A 16,622-nucleotide genomic window follows, 5' to 3' on the forward strand; every position below is an offset into this window, starting at 1 on the left:
ATGAAAGTTATTTATGGAAGGTTTTATTCTTCTTTTTTGATTTTTGATTGGTTGCTAGCTGTAGTGGTTGCAAATCCTCAGTGCTCGAATACAGACCGGGGGGTTTCTCGTTATTCGCTGGGTGGGTGGGTATATGTTGTTTCTGTGCACAAATAATATATTGTCTCCCCCGGCACACTCATACAACGCTCACTGGCCCTCCCCTCACATCCCCTGTCCCCGACAATTCGTATCCGTAATTGTAACATTCGTTTTCCCCCTCGAAGAACAAACAAACGAAATAAAGGTATTAAATAAATTCATTTCAAAGGTATGACAGGGTTGGGGAAGAAAATCTTGGGAGGCGTGAGGACGAGGGTGACTTGTTGCTGGCGGTTGATTGGCTAACAGTCAAGCAAAAGAAACGAAAAGAAAGCAGATACACATCAAAAAGAAAAAGAAAAAGCGGAATATCTTCTATCATTGCGGTTTGGTGAAATGAAATTTGCCCTCTTCCCCAGCTCCTCGAACGCACAAGGAAAGGGAGACGAAGAAAGAGAGAGAACAGGGGGATTAAACAAATCAACAAAAACACCGAAGGAATTCACACTGAAGTGAAGGCAGGGGGTCCCCAGGAAAACGAAAATAAATAAAGGGAAATAACTGGAAGAAGACCTAGAAGATGACCTAGAAGATGAACGTCAACGTGAGATTTCCTTAAAATGCCGGCCGGTAACACCCTAGCTGCAGAAATAATAAGAACCAGCATATTACAAAACACACGCACACGCCCACGCACACACCCGCGCACACAAAACGCGGACGTTCCCATAAAAAGCCACGAATCCCTGGTCGACGAATAGCCGCGAAGATTTTTTGTTATAAAGTTCGTTCGTTCGGTGTTCGGTCGGACATGTAAAATCATTGCTCCGAAGCGATGAGAAACCAGTAAAATTCAAAGAAGTAGAAGACAGAGGAGGGGGGGGAGAAATGACATGAAAAGGAAAAGGGGAAAGGGGGGTTGGGGGAAGAAGGGGTAAAAAAACAATATGAGAGAACAGATTTGGCCTATTCCGTCCAGGAGTCAAGGCGCTGGATAAAATGAACGAAGAAAAAGGAGGGCAAAAGGAAAGAGCACGAAGGATGGGCGACTCAGAAGAGGTAAAGCAAAGCCCAGTGGAGAAGGGACGGGAGGAGAGTTCGTGCTTCCGTGACTCCATATGTAGTAGTGCATGTCATGGTAGAGTCATCCATGCTGCGCATGCGCAACGAAAGAGAGGCTGCTGTAGGGCTGTATGGAGGAGGAGTGTGTCATTGTGAGCAAAATATTAAATGGAGCATGTAGAAGATAAACAAGGGGTTAAACATAGCCGTAAAGCGTGGAAAAATAAAGTAGTATACGTGCGTCTGCATTCAACGCAATCCACCCACCCACGCAGCAATGGTTGAAACGGGCAGTAGAAAATCCCAGCTATCGGCTTTTTCCCACCATTCCTCTCTTTTTTGGTAATTCCGTCATGCATCGCTTTTTGTGGACATGGTTTCCTGGATTTCTGATTCCTTTGTTTTTGATTTTTTTTTTCCCTTCCCATTTCTTGCTTCAGAGGATTAGGCATTTTATTCCGCGGCCATGTCCTCTTTGCCGATCGTTTCGGAATCTTGCAGGGTGGTCTGGCCCGTTCTCCCCCCGCTGAGTACCAGGCGCTCTATTAAGTGGTTGTCGAACGCCTTGTTGCTGCCGTTGCTGCCTGAGCAGGCGAACTACATCATAAAATGCTTTCTCAACATTGATGCAGTTTTTAGCTGAAGCTTCGACGAAATCGCATCCAAGCTCCTTAGCCAGCGCGGAGCCTTCTTGTGAAGAAACCGCTCGTTCGATAGCCTTGTCGCTTTTATTCCCCACCAGCATTACCGGAACTTTCATCCCGGGAGACGGGGCGGTTATGGGAGAACCGAGATAGCTGGCGCCTGTTGGTGATCCAGAGCTCGCGGATTCTTTGACAAGTTGAATCTGATGGTGAAATTTTTGTATCCGGGTGAACGAAGATCGTGACGTAATGCTATAGACCAGGACAAAACCCTCGCCATCCCTAATCCACTGGTCCCTCAAGGCAGTGTATTCTTCCTGTCCCGCAGTATCCAGCACTTCCAGCATGCATGCCTGTTGGTCGATAACAACTTGCTTGCGATAAGAATCTTCAATGGTAGGATCGTATGTCTCAACGAAATGGTTTAAGCACAGCTAATCATAGTGTAAGCGTCTTGTAACACAAAAACGTCACCTGTTTTTAATTAACAGGAAAATGAAAATGGCTTTGCGGGACGAACCTGAATAGTAAGGGCGGTCTTGCCTACACCTCCATCTCCCAACACCACTAGCTTGTACAGCTTCATTTTTCCCGCCATTTTTGCTGAAATTCTGACGCGAAGTCACCCAATTGCCTAGTCCTCCGATAAAATAAATGCCTTGCTAGCAGGAGCAGGGCAAATTGAAGAAGAAAAAAAGAAATCGAAGAAAATATTAGAAAAACCGGCACAGGTGCGCTAAGCCCGGTGGAACCCTGGCAGGCTGTTTCTATTCGGGCAGGACGGTACGAGTTGCAACGATAACGACTTTCCACCGGTCGATAACGATAAGAACGTGAAATGGTATAGCCAGGCAGTTGCCAGAATGCCAAGATCTGAGTAGAAATAAAACGCGGAGAGGGCGGGCCACAACAGGTCTTTTAGACGGGGTTTCCTTTGATTCTGGAGACGAGAGGCATCAGAAATCCACTTGATGGCAGTAGTAGCAGTAGGAGTTAGCGAAAGGAATTTTTATAGGCCAGCTTAAGGTCAAGAGGAGAAATAAATAATAATGTATTTTGAAAATCCGGAGAAGGGGGAGTCGTCAAGGGAAAGCAGATCCAAGATCAGATAACCACGCGCAAGGAATGCGACACAGCGATAGGCTTCGACGCTGTACAGCGTTAGATGAGAAGAAGCTTACCTCTCGTGCCAATGACTGGATAAGAACCACGGACGGTTGTTACACACTGACAAGCAGAGGCGTTGTGGAAGCGGAGAGGAGATGGTAGAACTAAAGGTGTCCCCGGTGCACTTTATCCGAGGTAGCACACAGAGCCAGCTTGCTATTGAGAAGATGCAAAATACCACAGGCAGCAGAGATCGAGGAGCAAGGGCATCAGGGTAGAAGATGGAATGTGAGATCGACCTGACTTCTCTCGAACTGACAAGCACAAGGAGCACAGGAGAGCTGAGAGGTGACGGTTGAGGTTGTGAGGCGGCGGCGACGGCGGCGTTGGGTTCGGAGGAGAGCCAGCGCCAGCACGTGAGGGACCCAGCAGCAGAATCCAGACAGAAATGCCCTAAAAATGCCCTAAAAATGCCCCGGAATATGAGAAAACGATAGGCTGACAGCGGCGGGATGCTAATCCTAAATTCTATTTCCTGCGGATTTACGCAGGTATAATGATATAATTTATAGGGATAACTAGTTAGTTATACTAACTACCACTCCCAATGCCATAAATAGAAATTTAACTCCAAATATATAACCATCAATTCCGTCTAATTACAAAACAAAGAGCCAATTTTTCGGGGGGGCATACGGCGCACCCTTCGGTTAAAACCGTCCTCCGGCTGTAGTTAAAAACGAGCCCCCAATAGCCCCCAATAGCCCCCACTAGCCCCCAATCGTCCCCATACGATGCAGACCGGTAGCCCCTAGAGGCGAGCGCTGTTCAGCATCGAACTCACTGGCTCCAGCACACAGAACCCAGCGAAGGGGGGCGGGGAATTTAAAACATTTGGGGGGCGCTTTTACTAACCTTATTTCAGCTAGTTATTTGGCTTTTCCAGCTCACCCATCGTCCAGCTCCTCTTCTTGCTCTCCTCCGTATTGCTAGCCCATTTATTGAACTTCTCCAATGTGGCATACCGATAAGACGATAAATGGATACCAAAGAGCAAAACCACGTGCGTTTTATCAACTCCAATCCCTCGCCTTCTTTTTTTAGGGGGTGGGATATGAGGGATCTAGAAACGGGAAGCGGTCGCGATCAAATCCAGCCATCATGTTCATTCTGCACCCAAGAAACGGCTAGATTTCGCTATTCTTCTGACAGCTGGTCAGGAGTGAGCGAGGGGAAGCCAGTCATCTTACCACTAGCCTGCTCCATCCACAGTTTTTTTAATTTTTTTCAACTTGTCTATTATTTTCTTTTTCTCGATTCTTTGCGCAGTATCCATCGACTGCGGACTGCGCGAGCCTGCATGAACTAACTAAAAACCTTAATTACTAATAAATATTTTCTCTCCACCTATTTTTTTTCATCTGAATATGCAGAAGAAAAAAACTTGCTTTCTCTGTCGCGGAGTTAAAATCGATGGTTGTTTTAGGAAAATCAATTCAAGAACCAGCGTCATCTTTCTAACCTTATTGCAGCCTTTCCCTTTGTCCTTTCCCTCGTTTGGCTTCCAGATGAGAATAGTATGGAAATCATGAAAATTAAAATCCTCCAGAGTCCATCTGTGCACACTAGCCTTCAGTAACAAGTCCTTTGAACCTGACTGAAGACTTCTGAAGTTCTGATCAAGGCCTTTTTTTTCTCGCTCCACAATAAATAATGGAATCAACGAATGGCCAGCTGCTGTCTGTTCAGCATTTTGTTTCTCTCTGTTTCTCCACCCTTAGCTCGTGGGCCAAGCGGCACAGGGTCTCCAGTCCGCCCGAGTAGTCCGCTCGCCAGCTGCCAGCAACGAGTTGACGATGGCCTCTGGAGCTTGGGCGCACGCACCGTCCTGCTGACAGGTTATGAGTTGCAAGATACAGACGAGAACTAAAACCCACTTTCCTCGGTCTGGGGAGCCAGATGAGGTCCCTGCTGCCAAACCCGCCCACTAGCGCTTTTTGTTGGATTTGAATCTCACTTCTTTTCTCGTTTGTCTTTTTTTTGGTGGTGGGGGAGAGGGATCTTTAGAGGAGATGAACCAATATACATAAGATCGTGAGCTGGGAAGCTTCGTGAGAGCTGCGCACTTTTAATTGGGGTGCCTTTCTGCGAGATCAAGATGAATGAATAAAAATGGCTTTCTCCACATCCCTCCCCACATCTGGCTGGCCATTCCTCAGGAGTGGAAATGGATGGACTGGACAAAAGCGCCGTCTGCAGTATCATGTTGATCAATGGCGTTATTGTTTGCTTGGCTCAGTTACATTAGTGCTGTCAGCACCATCATTTCTACTTATCTCCGTTAACTGCTCATGGGACGCTCTATTTTGGGGGGAGGTGTTGAAACTTTTACCGTCATGGAAGCATTCTTGAACAGGAAGAATTATGCTCCATCCTGTCGTTTTTTTCAAAACGTATATCGTGTAGGCACGGTGGGTTTGGCTCCATTCAGCTGATTGGCACTGTTGGAAGACACAATTCTAACCCTGGCAGCGGGGAGGTGTTGGACAGTGCACACTCCCCTCCCTCCATCTGCTGGCTCGAAGCTATTCGAAGCTATTCGAAGCTATTCTTCAGAGTCTCCACAGTCAGCGTCAAGCACCTCGGAGTGGGTAAGTTTATTCCAGAAAAGGTAAAGGTAAGAAGAAGGAATGGAAAATGATGGGTTTCTTTTGAAAAGTGACAGCCGCTCCGAAGTTGGCCCTCAGATGTTTTGCACGAATATACAAGAGAGTTTTTCTTTGCGCGAGGTTTTACTGTGGAGATTTCGAGCTGTTCCAACCGTTTGTTGAATAATATGAAACGCTAACTATCACATTTGATTGTTCCCGTATCTCGGTCGCTAAGAGGCAATCTCTCCTCTGCTTTGTAGTTGTCAAGACCGCGTATATCACATCATATTCATTTGCTACCGGAACGAGCCGTCCCGCCTGTTGCCCATTTGGAGGCCAATGCCATTCATGATGGCTCATCAATACAGGAGGCGAAACCAGAGGGTAAGGAGATAAAATGGACATATCAACTATTTTCTGTCACTTCACACTTTATACTTTTACCAACAGCCAGGTTAATAGGATGATGTTGGCTGCCATTCTCGGCTCGAAAGGTACACTGCTTGATTATCCTCTTTGGGGCAAGGATATCTTTGTCAGTTCATTTACTTCCATCCCTGGACAAGGGTAGGGTGCAGTGAAGAAGCCTTCCGATGGTCAAGAGATTCCCCCATTCTTCGACCTGCATAATTGACGGTGTTTAGCCTGATTTCTTTTCGTATATTTTGCAGAGCAGAATTATGGTACAATGCCGCCATCTCATTCAACTACCCTACTCTCTTGAGGTGCTTTGGTCTTGCAGTTCACCTGCCATATGGATATGCCACGACGGGCAACCATCGATTCTTTCGAAGAGGTAATCCGATATTATACCTCCAGAACGCCTAGCAAAATCCGGCGCGTCTTCTAATATGGCAGATATGACGTGTATACGACCACTGACTGTCCTTGAATATGGGGAATAACAGTCTAGGAATTATTAGGCCTTTTGCAGATATCAGATATCAGAATTGGGAGAGCTATCAGAAAGATGGGAAAAGGCCTCCATCGTTCCCCTGTCTTGAACGTGTCTCTACACTGAATAACAGCAGCACTTGCAAGGAGCATCACAGGCATCAACTGATTGATCAATTGGACATTAAGTGGCTGCAGAATGCAACCTTGGAACAACCTCAAAAAACAAAAAGGGGGTGGGCGAATGACTTGTCATCCCGGATACTCGATGTATCTCCCTGTGCTCCAGACAAGGTCCCTTTGAACAGGGGGATAATCGAAAGTTCTGAGGCTTGCTAATCAGTGGTTTTTAAAGCAACGGAAGGGTTCACTATTCCGGGAGAATCGAATTTCGTTTCTACAAAGCCCATCAACGGGCCTGTTTTCCTTTGGGGATACATTCTAGCAGGCATTGAGATTTTTGTTTCCCGATCATGGCTACTAGGGAGACATACCGACCGCCGTAGACTGCTTGGAAAGAGTTGCACCCTTGTCGCAGGACGAGCGACTTTTTTGATTGCCGCTGGCTTCGGTCAATAAATCTGCAAATAAGCCCGAAGCTTGACTCGGAAAACGGCTATGAAAAACGCAGCAACCCCCCAGACCCCCGCGTGTCATCATTCGCTTCTGGAAACTGTTATCATTTCTTCGCCCTGCCGGAAGAGGAAAATGCTGTGTATGTTGTTCCGTTATCCCGTTAGCCTTGTCACCTTTGGGTAGTTTTCTGAGCGCTGGCATCATGAATCGGTTGAATGCCACTTGTCTTGCAGGTGGACTTCATAGTGTATGCCAATGTTTGGCCCAGCAAAAGCATGCGGGTCAGCACTTAACAAATCCCACACCCATGGATACAGTAATACCACGGCGGTAAGTGGTTGAACATAATCCATGTCGGCTTTCCTTGGTCGTCTGTTGGCGGGCTGACTCTACAGGGGGTAAATCCACCCGCACGGCTAACTCTGGCTGGATAATTCGTCTTGAGCACACCCCCGGTTTGATGTGAACGGGAGCATTCCAGAGGTGGAACCGTGGAAGCTTCCCTCGCGAACACCCAAAGGCTAGGTGCGAGAAACAGGTCGACTAAACCACCCTTTAATCCCAGCGAGGTAAATGTAGAATATAAGAAACAGGCGAGCAGCAAGTAAGCAAAATCTTCCGAAGGCACCTCCATCAAAAGGGATCGCAGGCGCAGGCGCCGGAAATAATACTTGCGTGCTACTACTATCTCCATCACTCTAATACGACATTCGCTGCTCGTGTTATGTCCCATTATCCTAATCAAACCCGATTGTTTTTCCTGCTGGGATTTTAAAATCCATCCCCGATTTATTATTGCTTTTCGGCGGCCCTTGTCTATTGGCGGACTGGAGAACGGTATACAACTCTCCGCTCAGTCGATGGCACCCTCTCACCCGGTTATGCGGTTAGTTGGAGATCCCCTGCTGGAAATAAATTAATTAAGCGGCCTTCCCAGGGATATAAAATATGTTGGCAGCTCACGTCCTATCAAAAAGACAGGGCTTTTTTCTCTTTTCTTTTTCTTTTCCTTCCAGCTGCTCGTTATGGCCGCAAACATCGGCCGGTTCGTCGGCCTTCTGCCGGTCTGCCATTTTTTCTTTTCTTCCTTTCCCTTAGATATTTATATAAATTATTGGATTGGATAGACCCCTGGCCTGGGCCCTTTTAAAGCGAAATAGTTTTTTCAACATGATAATTTATCTCTATTCTCTTTTCCTTTTCCTTGGTTAATCAGCGCTGGTAGCATTTTTTCCCCGCAAGGTAAACCAGCCACTAGCATGATTACTTCCAATTAGACATCTTATCCCGAAGTCAATTCGTCCTTGTTGTGATAGGCTTGATGTCCAATGTCCCATCTCTTTCAATGATCAATATTTCCCTACAGCGATACTAAACCCACTCAGGTTGTATTTTCAAGAACAATCCCGCCTCATCCCCGGTCCGCTCGACAGGGTCCTGCCATTCTTATCATTATGATCTCTGAAGCCCATGATCTTCAAAGAATTGCCCCTTTCACCACCTCAGGGAGCTCGGGGACGGCGAGGTCCGGGAGCCAAAACTCGTCCCTCCCCCTTGTCGGGAAGATACCCACTTCCTTCCGGAGGAATGGATTTCCGCCGTTCTTCCACGCGGCTACGGAGCTTCTTTGCAGCACAAGCCTCTCCTGGCTTTCGACTATCACACCTCACCCCCATGCTTCGTGGAAGGTGCTTTACTTGGTTAGTTGGTGCCGCCCGCGGGGGATGGATTGCCAAGTAATGAGACTATGGGTGTGCTCCATTTTTCCCCTTCGGAATCAGTCCACGGCAATTGCCATGTGGCTCGCTTTCGGTCTTCCCGGGTCCTCAACTAATTATCCCCAATTATGGCGCGGGATGTAAATTGGCACGGCAGGGGGCGGGAAAGGGAGTTCAAGCCGCCGCTAGCGCCAAAACTCGGCTGAGATGTCATTGAGCATGCCAAGGGCTTGTTCGGATTAGTGCATGCTGTGTTGACTTGTAACTATTCAAAAGCTCCAGGAATAAAGAGTTCATCGGCAAATCATATTGACGTAGATACTCGGTACATGATAGATATGATATCTCAATGTCGACATGTGTTTGCATCTTCAGCAACGAAAGCCACACGAGTTGTATGTCTCAAATCAGTCGATTAACATGTTCATGTATGCACTGTACATGTATTATCGCAAGGGCACAACATCGAACATTGCTCTCATCGACATTGGACATAACTGAGGGCTAGAAAACCGCACGCTTTGGCCGATCATAGATCACTCTTCAATGGAAAAATATCAGGGGACGGCCCAGCAGGCACGAGCTTGTCGGTACTACCCATTTTAACTTGCAAGGATGAAAGATATGCAGGTTTATACTGATTGAACAGGGACAGAAAATTATCCAGTTAGCTTTTCCCATTCCGAAATGAAAGATTCTAAAAGAAAGAAGGAATGGAAAAAGAAGGGAAAACAAAAACAGGTTGCATCCTCAAACCAGCACTGTTCCACAAGAACCATTTGAAGGAGGCCATTTGAGAAACGAAACAACAATGGGAAATGAAAGATGAAAGGGTTTCACTCACCACATTAAAATGCGTCGTTTTCTTAAACGCCCCCCCGCAAGTCCTCTCCGATTCATCCCAATACAGCGTCCTCAGCCACCTATGAATCCGGGGATAGTCGTGCCGAATCATCTTCAAGTTACACTTGAAAATCCCATGGTACGCCACATCAAAGCGGATCATGGTTGTATACAACCTGATATCCGCCTCGGTGATATTTTCGCCGAACAAATATGGCTGATGGTCCACCTGGCCCAGATGCTCTTCAATGCGATCCAACGACGCAAATAGAAGGTAAACGCTCTTGTTATACGCCTCCTGTGACCTCGCAAAACCACATCGATATACCCCGTTATTCACTGTCTCATACACCCACTCATTCATCTCATCAATCTTTGCCCGCAGGTGCTCTGGGTATAACCCGCCGCCGGCGCTGTTAACCTCGCGCAACGCCTCCTGCTCATCAACCAGCAGCTCATCAAACTCCTCATACATGAACCGGATAATGTCCCCACTCTCATTGCTCACGATCGTCTCCTTCTTCTTATCCCACAGCACAGGAACTGTGTAGTTGCCCACATACCCGGGGTCAGCTTTGAGGTACAACTCCTTCAGATGGGTGAAGCCGTACAACGGATCCGCGACTGCGCTGCCGTATTCTCCTGAGAAATACCAGCCGTCGGGAGTCAGGCATGGGTCTAAGACTACGCACTCGATTATGGATTCTAGCCCCTTTAGTGTGCGCACGATATTGGTACGGTGCGCCCAGGGACAACTGGTGTTTATGTACAGGACATATCGGTCCCGTTCGGCGGGGAATGGCGCGGTTGGGGAGTGCGAGATGCTGGAGCGGAAGGCAGATGGTGCTCGCTCGAATTGGCCGTCCGGATTGGGTGCGTTCTGGGCCATGATCAGCAATGGATTTGCTATTTATTCGAACAACATGTAGTTACGCATATGGATTCGATAATTATACAAAGGAATATTTACCGTAATATCTGTCATTCTGCTTGCCGAATAGTCTAAAGAAATAATAGAGTTAGATGAGGTTCAATTTGGGTAATCAATAAGATAATCGTAATTGCACACCTCTTTATCTTTCTGAAGCGTGGATTGGCTGTCTCTATAAAATATTTTATCTTTCCTCATTCTTCCCCTCCTTACCAAGTCAAAATGATGTGACAGATAAACGCCACAGCGGGACCCCGCTGGATACACGGAATTCCAAAACCTAACTAACTACCTGCCACCCGTTGACAAATCTCTCTCACCTCGAGCAGAAAGGAAATCCTGGATATGGCTGGTTGGTGAGATGATCAGTCTCTCTCTCTGGTACGTTTCGGGAGTCATTTACAAGAACAAGACGGAGCAGATAATTAATTAGTCGAGGGCGACGCGATGATATCATCGTCTCAACGCCCTTTTTGGGAAGGCAACGATTGTTCATTCTGTATCTCTAACTAACTATGGCTCTGCTGTTTGAATAATATTCAAGAGATAGACGGTCTGAAGAACCAGTTCGTGATGATATTTTCTCATCCATGTTGATGGATTGTCCATAGGACCTACCGATGAGGCGTCAGTGTCTCACAAAGCCTACTTCTCAACCCTCATCACAATCTCAAATTGTCTTTCCCCTTCTCTCCCTTCCCTATATAGTAGTCTCACCGGGCATGGATTGCGTTTACAATATATCTCTTCACTTGCCTCACCTTGTATGCGATCAGTTGCGCCCGTTTCCCCCGAGGCCCGTGAGCAGGAGAAAAAAGATGGGTAGAATCCGAAACAAATATACCGGTCGGACACTGTCTCTTCAGGGTGCTTTGTATGCTGGAGACGTTGCAGTAGCTGGACTGGATAGCAGAGCTGAGAAACCAAATCTATATGACCGATTGTCTGACTGATGTTGCTGCGAGAGCGGTTGTACTGCGGATGAACTGAGGGGAAGATAAATTTCTGCAGCCCACTTCTTTCGTATTTATTTATTTTTATCTTCCTTTTGCTTGATTATTCTATTTTCTGTATAGAATGGGGGTGGGTAATTAAATACAGAAACAAATTTTTATGGGCGCTTTGAAGATATGTGATCCCAAGACAGCATCTGCGCTGTCTACCTGATGATGAGAGGACAAAATTGAGACAAGATGGATAGGCGCATTGCATTGAGAAGACTTGGCGTATCGATAAATAGTATGTATGCATGAATTGTCCTTCATTTTCAAAGAAATCAGAGATGATATTACTTCTTCTTGAGCACTAGTTAAGGGGTACGTGATAATAGAAGTGACATGAAATTATAACGTGAAAACGCAGAAAATATCACCAGCGCAGACGTAAAGGAAATAGAAAATCGGAGTGAAATAAATTAGACCCTCTTTGTACAGCACGTCATTTGAATTTGGCTTTACAATGAGAACGATATATACATTGTACATGTACATATATGTATATCAATATATATATTCGTTATCCACCGTGAGGCAGGAAACCCACAGTGCCATTGCTAACAGGTAGAGACAAAACACAAGATCTGTATGAAGAAATCGCACCAGCCAAACAAAGAGATGGCTGAGTCGAAGCATCAACCGAGTTTTGTGTTTTCCATAAGGAGAGAGTAGTGAGTAGAGCGTCCACTGCTGAGTGGAAGCAATCCACGCCATCCACGTTTCTCATCTGATATTCTCCGGTCAAAACCCACACTCTCCTGGTAAGAAAAGACATATTGCATATGTTTCGAATTTGGTATTCTCGCAAAGTAAACGACAGTGTGAATATGTTTCACAGCCGTGATTTTGGAATCGCAACCCCCTGCCTCCTTAGCATCATATTCGGGATTAAAGGGTTCCAGCGGATGCATGGAAATACCAACTGTGATAGAGTCAGTCCCGTTTGGTTTTGCATGTTGGGAGGAGGAGAGGGCGGGGGGATTATGCTCTCGCACATATTATGAGTTAACCGTATGTTTTATAAAGGTGGTTGGACATTGGAGATGTTGGAGCGTATTTTCAATTCTGCCTTCCCTGTTTTAGCTCCGATTCCCAAATTGTCAACTCCAATTTCACATTTAATACTGGAAATGTTTCTCTTTCTTTTCTTTCTTTCTCTTTCTTCTTTTTCCTTCTTTTTTCTTTGCCAGTTCCATTGTTGCTCGTTTTTAACAAAATTGATTGTACAGGGGAGGATATTGTCCCAACTTCACATGAAAGAGAGTCTCCTTGTGGCCTGAGCTAAACTGAGAAGAGGACGTCCCCCTCTCCCCCGTTGGGGATGGAGAATGGAAGATGGCGTCGTGTGCTAGCCATACTGCAGGAGGTAACGGGTGATGGAAAGGGGAGTTCACATTTCCGTCGTATTTCACCATGTTCGTTAGCCACCAGCCTCCAAGTCTGTGGTAGTTGTTTTTTTTTCAGCCTTTGGGCACGAAAAGGCCATATTTTGGGAAATTTGATTTATTGAGAGGCAGAAAATAGAATGGGGCACTCCATTCTTTGTGACATAAGGAAAACGAGACAAAAGAGATTTGGATATACATAGATTGAAGAGGCGGAAAGTGTTGTGTCCGTTCAGAGTGTTAACCGACAGGGAAAATCACTCACTCTATCTAAATGTTTGAGCGAGGATGCTGTCAACATTACGGGTAACATGGCCAAATTTTGAAGAACCATATTCTTCTTTCTCTTTTCGTGTTTCATGGAAAAGAATGCGCCCTGCACAAACACACCCGCGTGCATGAAAGGAGACAGACAATGAACCTTTAACAGACACATGAGACTAAAGGGAGGAGAAGAATTACATAGTATGCCTATCTCGGCTCTTCTCAACCGATAATCTCGCCGGCACACACGTCCGCTTGTCGAGACTGGATCATGGATCCTGCTGAAGGACGATCGGAAGGTCCACAGCCTCCGATGGCACGGAGCACATCCCCCCGATCCAGGGGAACCCAGCGGGATTTTTGCATGGATGTGGATATGTGTATCCCTGCAGCGTCAGCGAAAGATAAAGATATGACTCTGTTCCATCACAGTTCCATCACAGTTCCATCACAATCACATTCACGAACGCCTTTTCCTTTCTGGGTATTTGTTTCTTTGGTAGCTGGGGGAAAGTATTATCTCTCTGGAAGACATTGAGGAAATGCCAGCGTGAGTGAGAGTGTGAGATGTATATACGTATTTGGTATCAATGAATAACAATCGGCAAGCAGATGCGCAATACGAGTATGGATGGAGAAATACATTGATGCTCAGGTACGGAGAAACTTCCAATTTGGTGGATATAAAAATACTCCTAGGCGCAAGCATAGTCTACTGAAAATAAAATACCTGCCAGAAAGTTAAGCAAACATGTTATCCATCCCTTCGCGGACTTATTATTGTTGCCAAAGGGCTCCTTTAATCCTTGGTCCATCAATTTCTACTAGCTGGACGGAGACACCGAGTTCCAAGAATTGGACCAAAAAGGGCGTATGCAACCGTTGACCTTTTGCTTTGTTAGTTTCTTGGGAATCTGGAAGTGCTCCCAGTAGGAATACGGTTTCTATCTATGAAGTAGGATCTATTCAGGCTGGGGTTTACAAAGTAGATCTGGGATACCTCCTCCTCCTCTGGCTGCTCCTTCTAACAGGAACGCTGTCGAAGCCGAGACACAAAGCGAAGAATGAGGATACCGGGCACTCTGGGCCGTTGTGTCCCGTCTCCAAGTAAGACAGAAGAATAAAAGAACAATGAGAGGAGCTGCCAACTCAAGCCTGAAACACGTCCATCTCTTGGCTTGTCTCTCCCTGTTCCTCTTGTCATTTGTCACTGGCTGTTGGCGTCATCAGTTTCCATATTGCATTTTTCTCCATAGGTTGACTTGACTGACTGACTGGCTGGCTGTCAATCGGCCGCTTCTACTCATTCGATATGAATGCACGAGGCCAGTAGCAACGCTACAATGAGAGAGAAGAAGGGGAAAGGAGAGTGTGGGGAAAATGGCTGAAATTGTGAAAAGTGGGAGGGGAAAAAAAAGAAAAAGCAAAAAGAAAAGAGAGAGGAGAAAGAATTGTTGTTTCACTCAGTATCATTCTGGTGTCTGCTGGGGAGTTTGAGACTGACAAACTCGTATAATTGAGGATTTTAAATCTCTTGATATAAAACCTTCTGCTGCAAAGTTAGTTGACGGTGCCATCGACAAGACAAATTTCCACATGCCCCTGAGTTCCAATGCCCTTGAAACGCGCCAGTGGCAGCTGCATATCTGCCACTAACAAACGACGCTACCAACGCTACCGAGCTAGCCCCGCAGCCCAACCAGATACCCGGCTTCGCTTGACAGCTGCCAATTGGATGGCAGGCCAGAAAAAAGGGATTTTCGTGCTCAAACATGTTGGTAGCAAATGTTGCGGATTCGGGGAGTCCGGCAGCCAGCCAGCACCTGCGATGATTACAGGCTAACTGCGGGCTATGAAGGGACGCTGCGCACGGAGAGACATGGAACAGGAACAACAGCCCATTGGCCCTCGCTCGAAATTTAAATGGAAATTTCAATACCAGTGCTGGTGGAAGTGTCCGGGGCTGGAATACCTCAATTGGCGACCGAACTTTCGGCATCAAGTCCCTACCTGGGTAGCCGAACCCAAAGTCTTTAGGGGCAATATCTTGGAACAGGGTTACCATATAAATTCCTAGCGTTGTGCCACAGCTTTTTGTTCCCACGTCTCCATGTACCAGCCAAAGGCACAGCGCATTGATCGATTTGAAGGTCGAACAACGTGGTATCCCCAGCCCTACTTCGCGAGGAAATTGATACAACCAATAACCTACTGCGTGTATACTGTATTTTGTTGACAATTGATAGCTTCTCTTGAGCTTCTTTGCCAAGTTGTATGTGGATATGCAGCAACTTCTGCGCCTAACTTTTTCGTCAACCCAGCGCATCATGTTGCCATATATCCGCTTACTTGGACGTCCTGCATGCACAACCCTGTCGAGCTCGGATCAATATTTGTATCAGGGGATGATGATGATGATCATGACGGATTGGTGCAGAAGACCGAGGGGAGAGACCGTTATCTACCTCGCAAGCTCCAGAGGATGCTATATTCCCTTCAAGCAGCTCTCATTCGTAAGTAAATAAACCTCAAAGGATTCATGGAATGGTTGGTTCGATTGATTCCATACAACCCATAAAAAACAAAACAAAAAAACAGTTGATTAGACAAGCCATCCTCCCGGACCGCTGGGGAACGCCGGCAACACACTGGTCCCATTGGGGATGGCGCCGCCGAGCCGTTGGAACGCGTTCGCGGAAGCTTCGAGGATGAAGGGGACCAAAAAAAGGTTTTTAGCTTGGAGGAGCCTCGCCCCCTTTTTTGACTCTCTCAGGGTTTTAGCCTTGTTTTTGGGGCCTGGAAGGGTTCCTTGGTACGCTTCCCGTGTCTGGTTGAAGCTTGAAAGGTTGGTAGGTTTCGGAACCAACGTCGACCACAAACATATCCATCCAATGTACAGATCTGTACATAGTAAAGAAACGACCGTGTAAGGTGTAGATGTAGATGGTCACGGATCGATGATAGATAGGGCAGACGATGGAGAGCGCTGCAGGAGCTGGAAGAATAGGCAATAGGCAACAAGATGCTCCGCACACGATAAAAGTATATATAAAAATACACACAGAACAAGCCCTTCCAGCCCCTATTCCCGCCCCCGGCCAGGCCAGGCCAGCCAGGCTAGTCGTGCACCTTATGCACGCCCGATCTCATCCTGCACCAGGGCTTGCTGCTGCCGCCGTCACTCGCTCGCGACAGCCATGGCATGGCATGTCACCGTCGCCGTCCGTCGCTGAGTTCTTTGCGGCGTGGGAGCAACTCTCGCTCCCGGACGGGCTGAATACACAATACCACATACCACACTCGTCTATCTCTTCTATCTCTTTTTGACGGTGACAGCGAGATTCACTAACTGCTGCTCCTTTTCTCGCTCTTTCTTCTCTCTTTTCCCCTTCGCCATCTACATCTCAAACACCCAATCTATCTATCGAGCCGTGCTCCACGAAGCTACCGTCCTCCACCTGACAAAGCTTC

The 16,622-nt window shown here is 46.7% G+C and overlaps 7 protein-coding genes across 7 annotated transcripts; 2 read left to right on the plus strand and 5 right to left on the minus strand.

The window, feature by feature from the left end:
* Nucleotides 1-1,299: 1,299 nt before the first annotated feature.
* HCBG_04646 (uncharacterized protein) lies at nt 1,300-3,191 on the minus strand (the record flags this gene model as incomplete). The annotated part of the gene is made up of 3 exons (XM_045431695.1): nt 1,300-2,221; nt 2,308-2,754; nt 2,969-3,191. 2 exons carry the CDS (start codon nt 2,383-2,385, stop codon nt 1,580-1,582), a joined length of 720 nt encoding a protein of 239 aa, XP_045288248.1.
* On the minus strand, nt 2,815-4,256 carry HCBG_04647 (uncharacterized protein; the record flags this gene model as incomplete). Its single annotated transcript, XM_045431696.1, has 4 exons — nt 2,815-2,938; nt 2,969-3,347; nt 3,846-4,017; nt 4,242-4,256. 4 exons carry the CDS (start codon nt 4,254-4,256, stop codon nt 2,815-2,817), a joined length of 690 nt encoding a protein of 229 aa, XP_045288249.1.
* Nucleotides 4,257-6,090: 1,834 nt separating this feature from the next.
* HCBG_04648 (uncharacterized protein) lies at nt 6,091-7,259 on the minus strand (the record flags this gene model as incomplete). The annotated part of the gene is made up of 4 exons (XM_045431697.1): nt 6,091-6,167; nt 6,293-6,454; nt 6,934-6,986; nt 7,189-7,259. The coding sequence occupies 4 exons, from the start codon at nt 7,257-7,259 to the stop codon at nt 6,091-6,093; spliced, it is 363 nt and encodes a 120-aa protein (XP_045288250.1).
* A 772-nt stretch (nt 7,260-8,031) lies between these two features.
* Nucleotides 8,032-8,877, plus strand: HCBG_04649 (uncharacterized protein; the record flags this gene model as incomplete). Its single annotated transcript, XM_045431698.1, has 3 exons — nt 8,032-8,060; nt 8,382-8,715; nt 8,797-8,877. 3 exons carry the CDS (start codon nt 8,032-8,034, stop codon nt 8,875-8,877), a joined length of 444 nt encoding a protein of 147 aa, XP_045288251.1.
* Nucleotides 8,878-9,262: 385 nt separating this feature from the next.
* On the minus strand, nt 9,263-10,465 carry HCBG_04650 (glutathione S-transferase; the record flags this gene model as incomplete). The annotated part of the gene is made up of 2 exons (XM_045431699.1): nt 9,263-9,370; nt 9,578-10,465. The coding sequence occupies 2 exons, from the start codon at nt 10,463-10,465 to the stop codon at nt 9,263-9,265; spliced, it is 996 nt and encodes a 331-aa protein (XP_045288252.1).
* A 1,864-nt stretch (nt 10,466-12,329) lies between these two features.
* Nucleotides 12,330-13,689, plus strand: HCBG_04651 (uncharacterized protein; the record flags this gene model as incomplete). Its single annotated transcript, XM_045431700.1, has 2 exons — nt 12,330-12,434; nt 13,354-13,689. The coding sequence occupies 2 exons, from the start codon at nt 12,330-12,332 to the stop codon at nt 13,687-13,689; spliced, it is 441 nt and encodes a 146-aa protein (XP_045288253.1).
* Nucleotides 13,690-15,753: 2,064 nt separating this feature from the next.
* HCBG_04652 (uncharacterized protein) lies at nt 15,754-16,444 on the minus strand (the record flags this gene model as incomplete). The annotated part of the gene is made up of 2 exons (XM_045431701.1): nt 15,754-16,052; nt 16,309-16,444. The coding sequence occupies 2 exons, from the start codon at nt 16,442-16,444 to the stop codon at nt 15,754-15,756; spliced, it is 435 nt and encodes a 144-aa protein (XP_045288254.1).
* Between the last annotated feature and the right edge of the window lie 178 nt (nt 16,445-16,622).

This window comes from Histoplasma capsulatum (genome assembly GCF_000150115.1).
Source record: "Histoplasma capsulatum G186AR genomic scaffold supercont2.5, whole genome shotgun sequence".
In the NCBI taxonomy this organism is placed as follows: Eukaryota; Fungi; Ascomycota; class Eurotiomycetes; order Onygenales; family Ajellomycetaceae; genus Histoplasma; species Histoplasma capsulatum.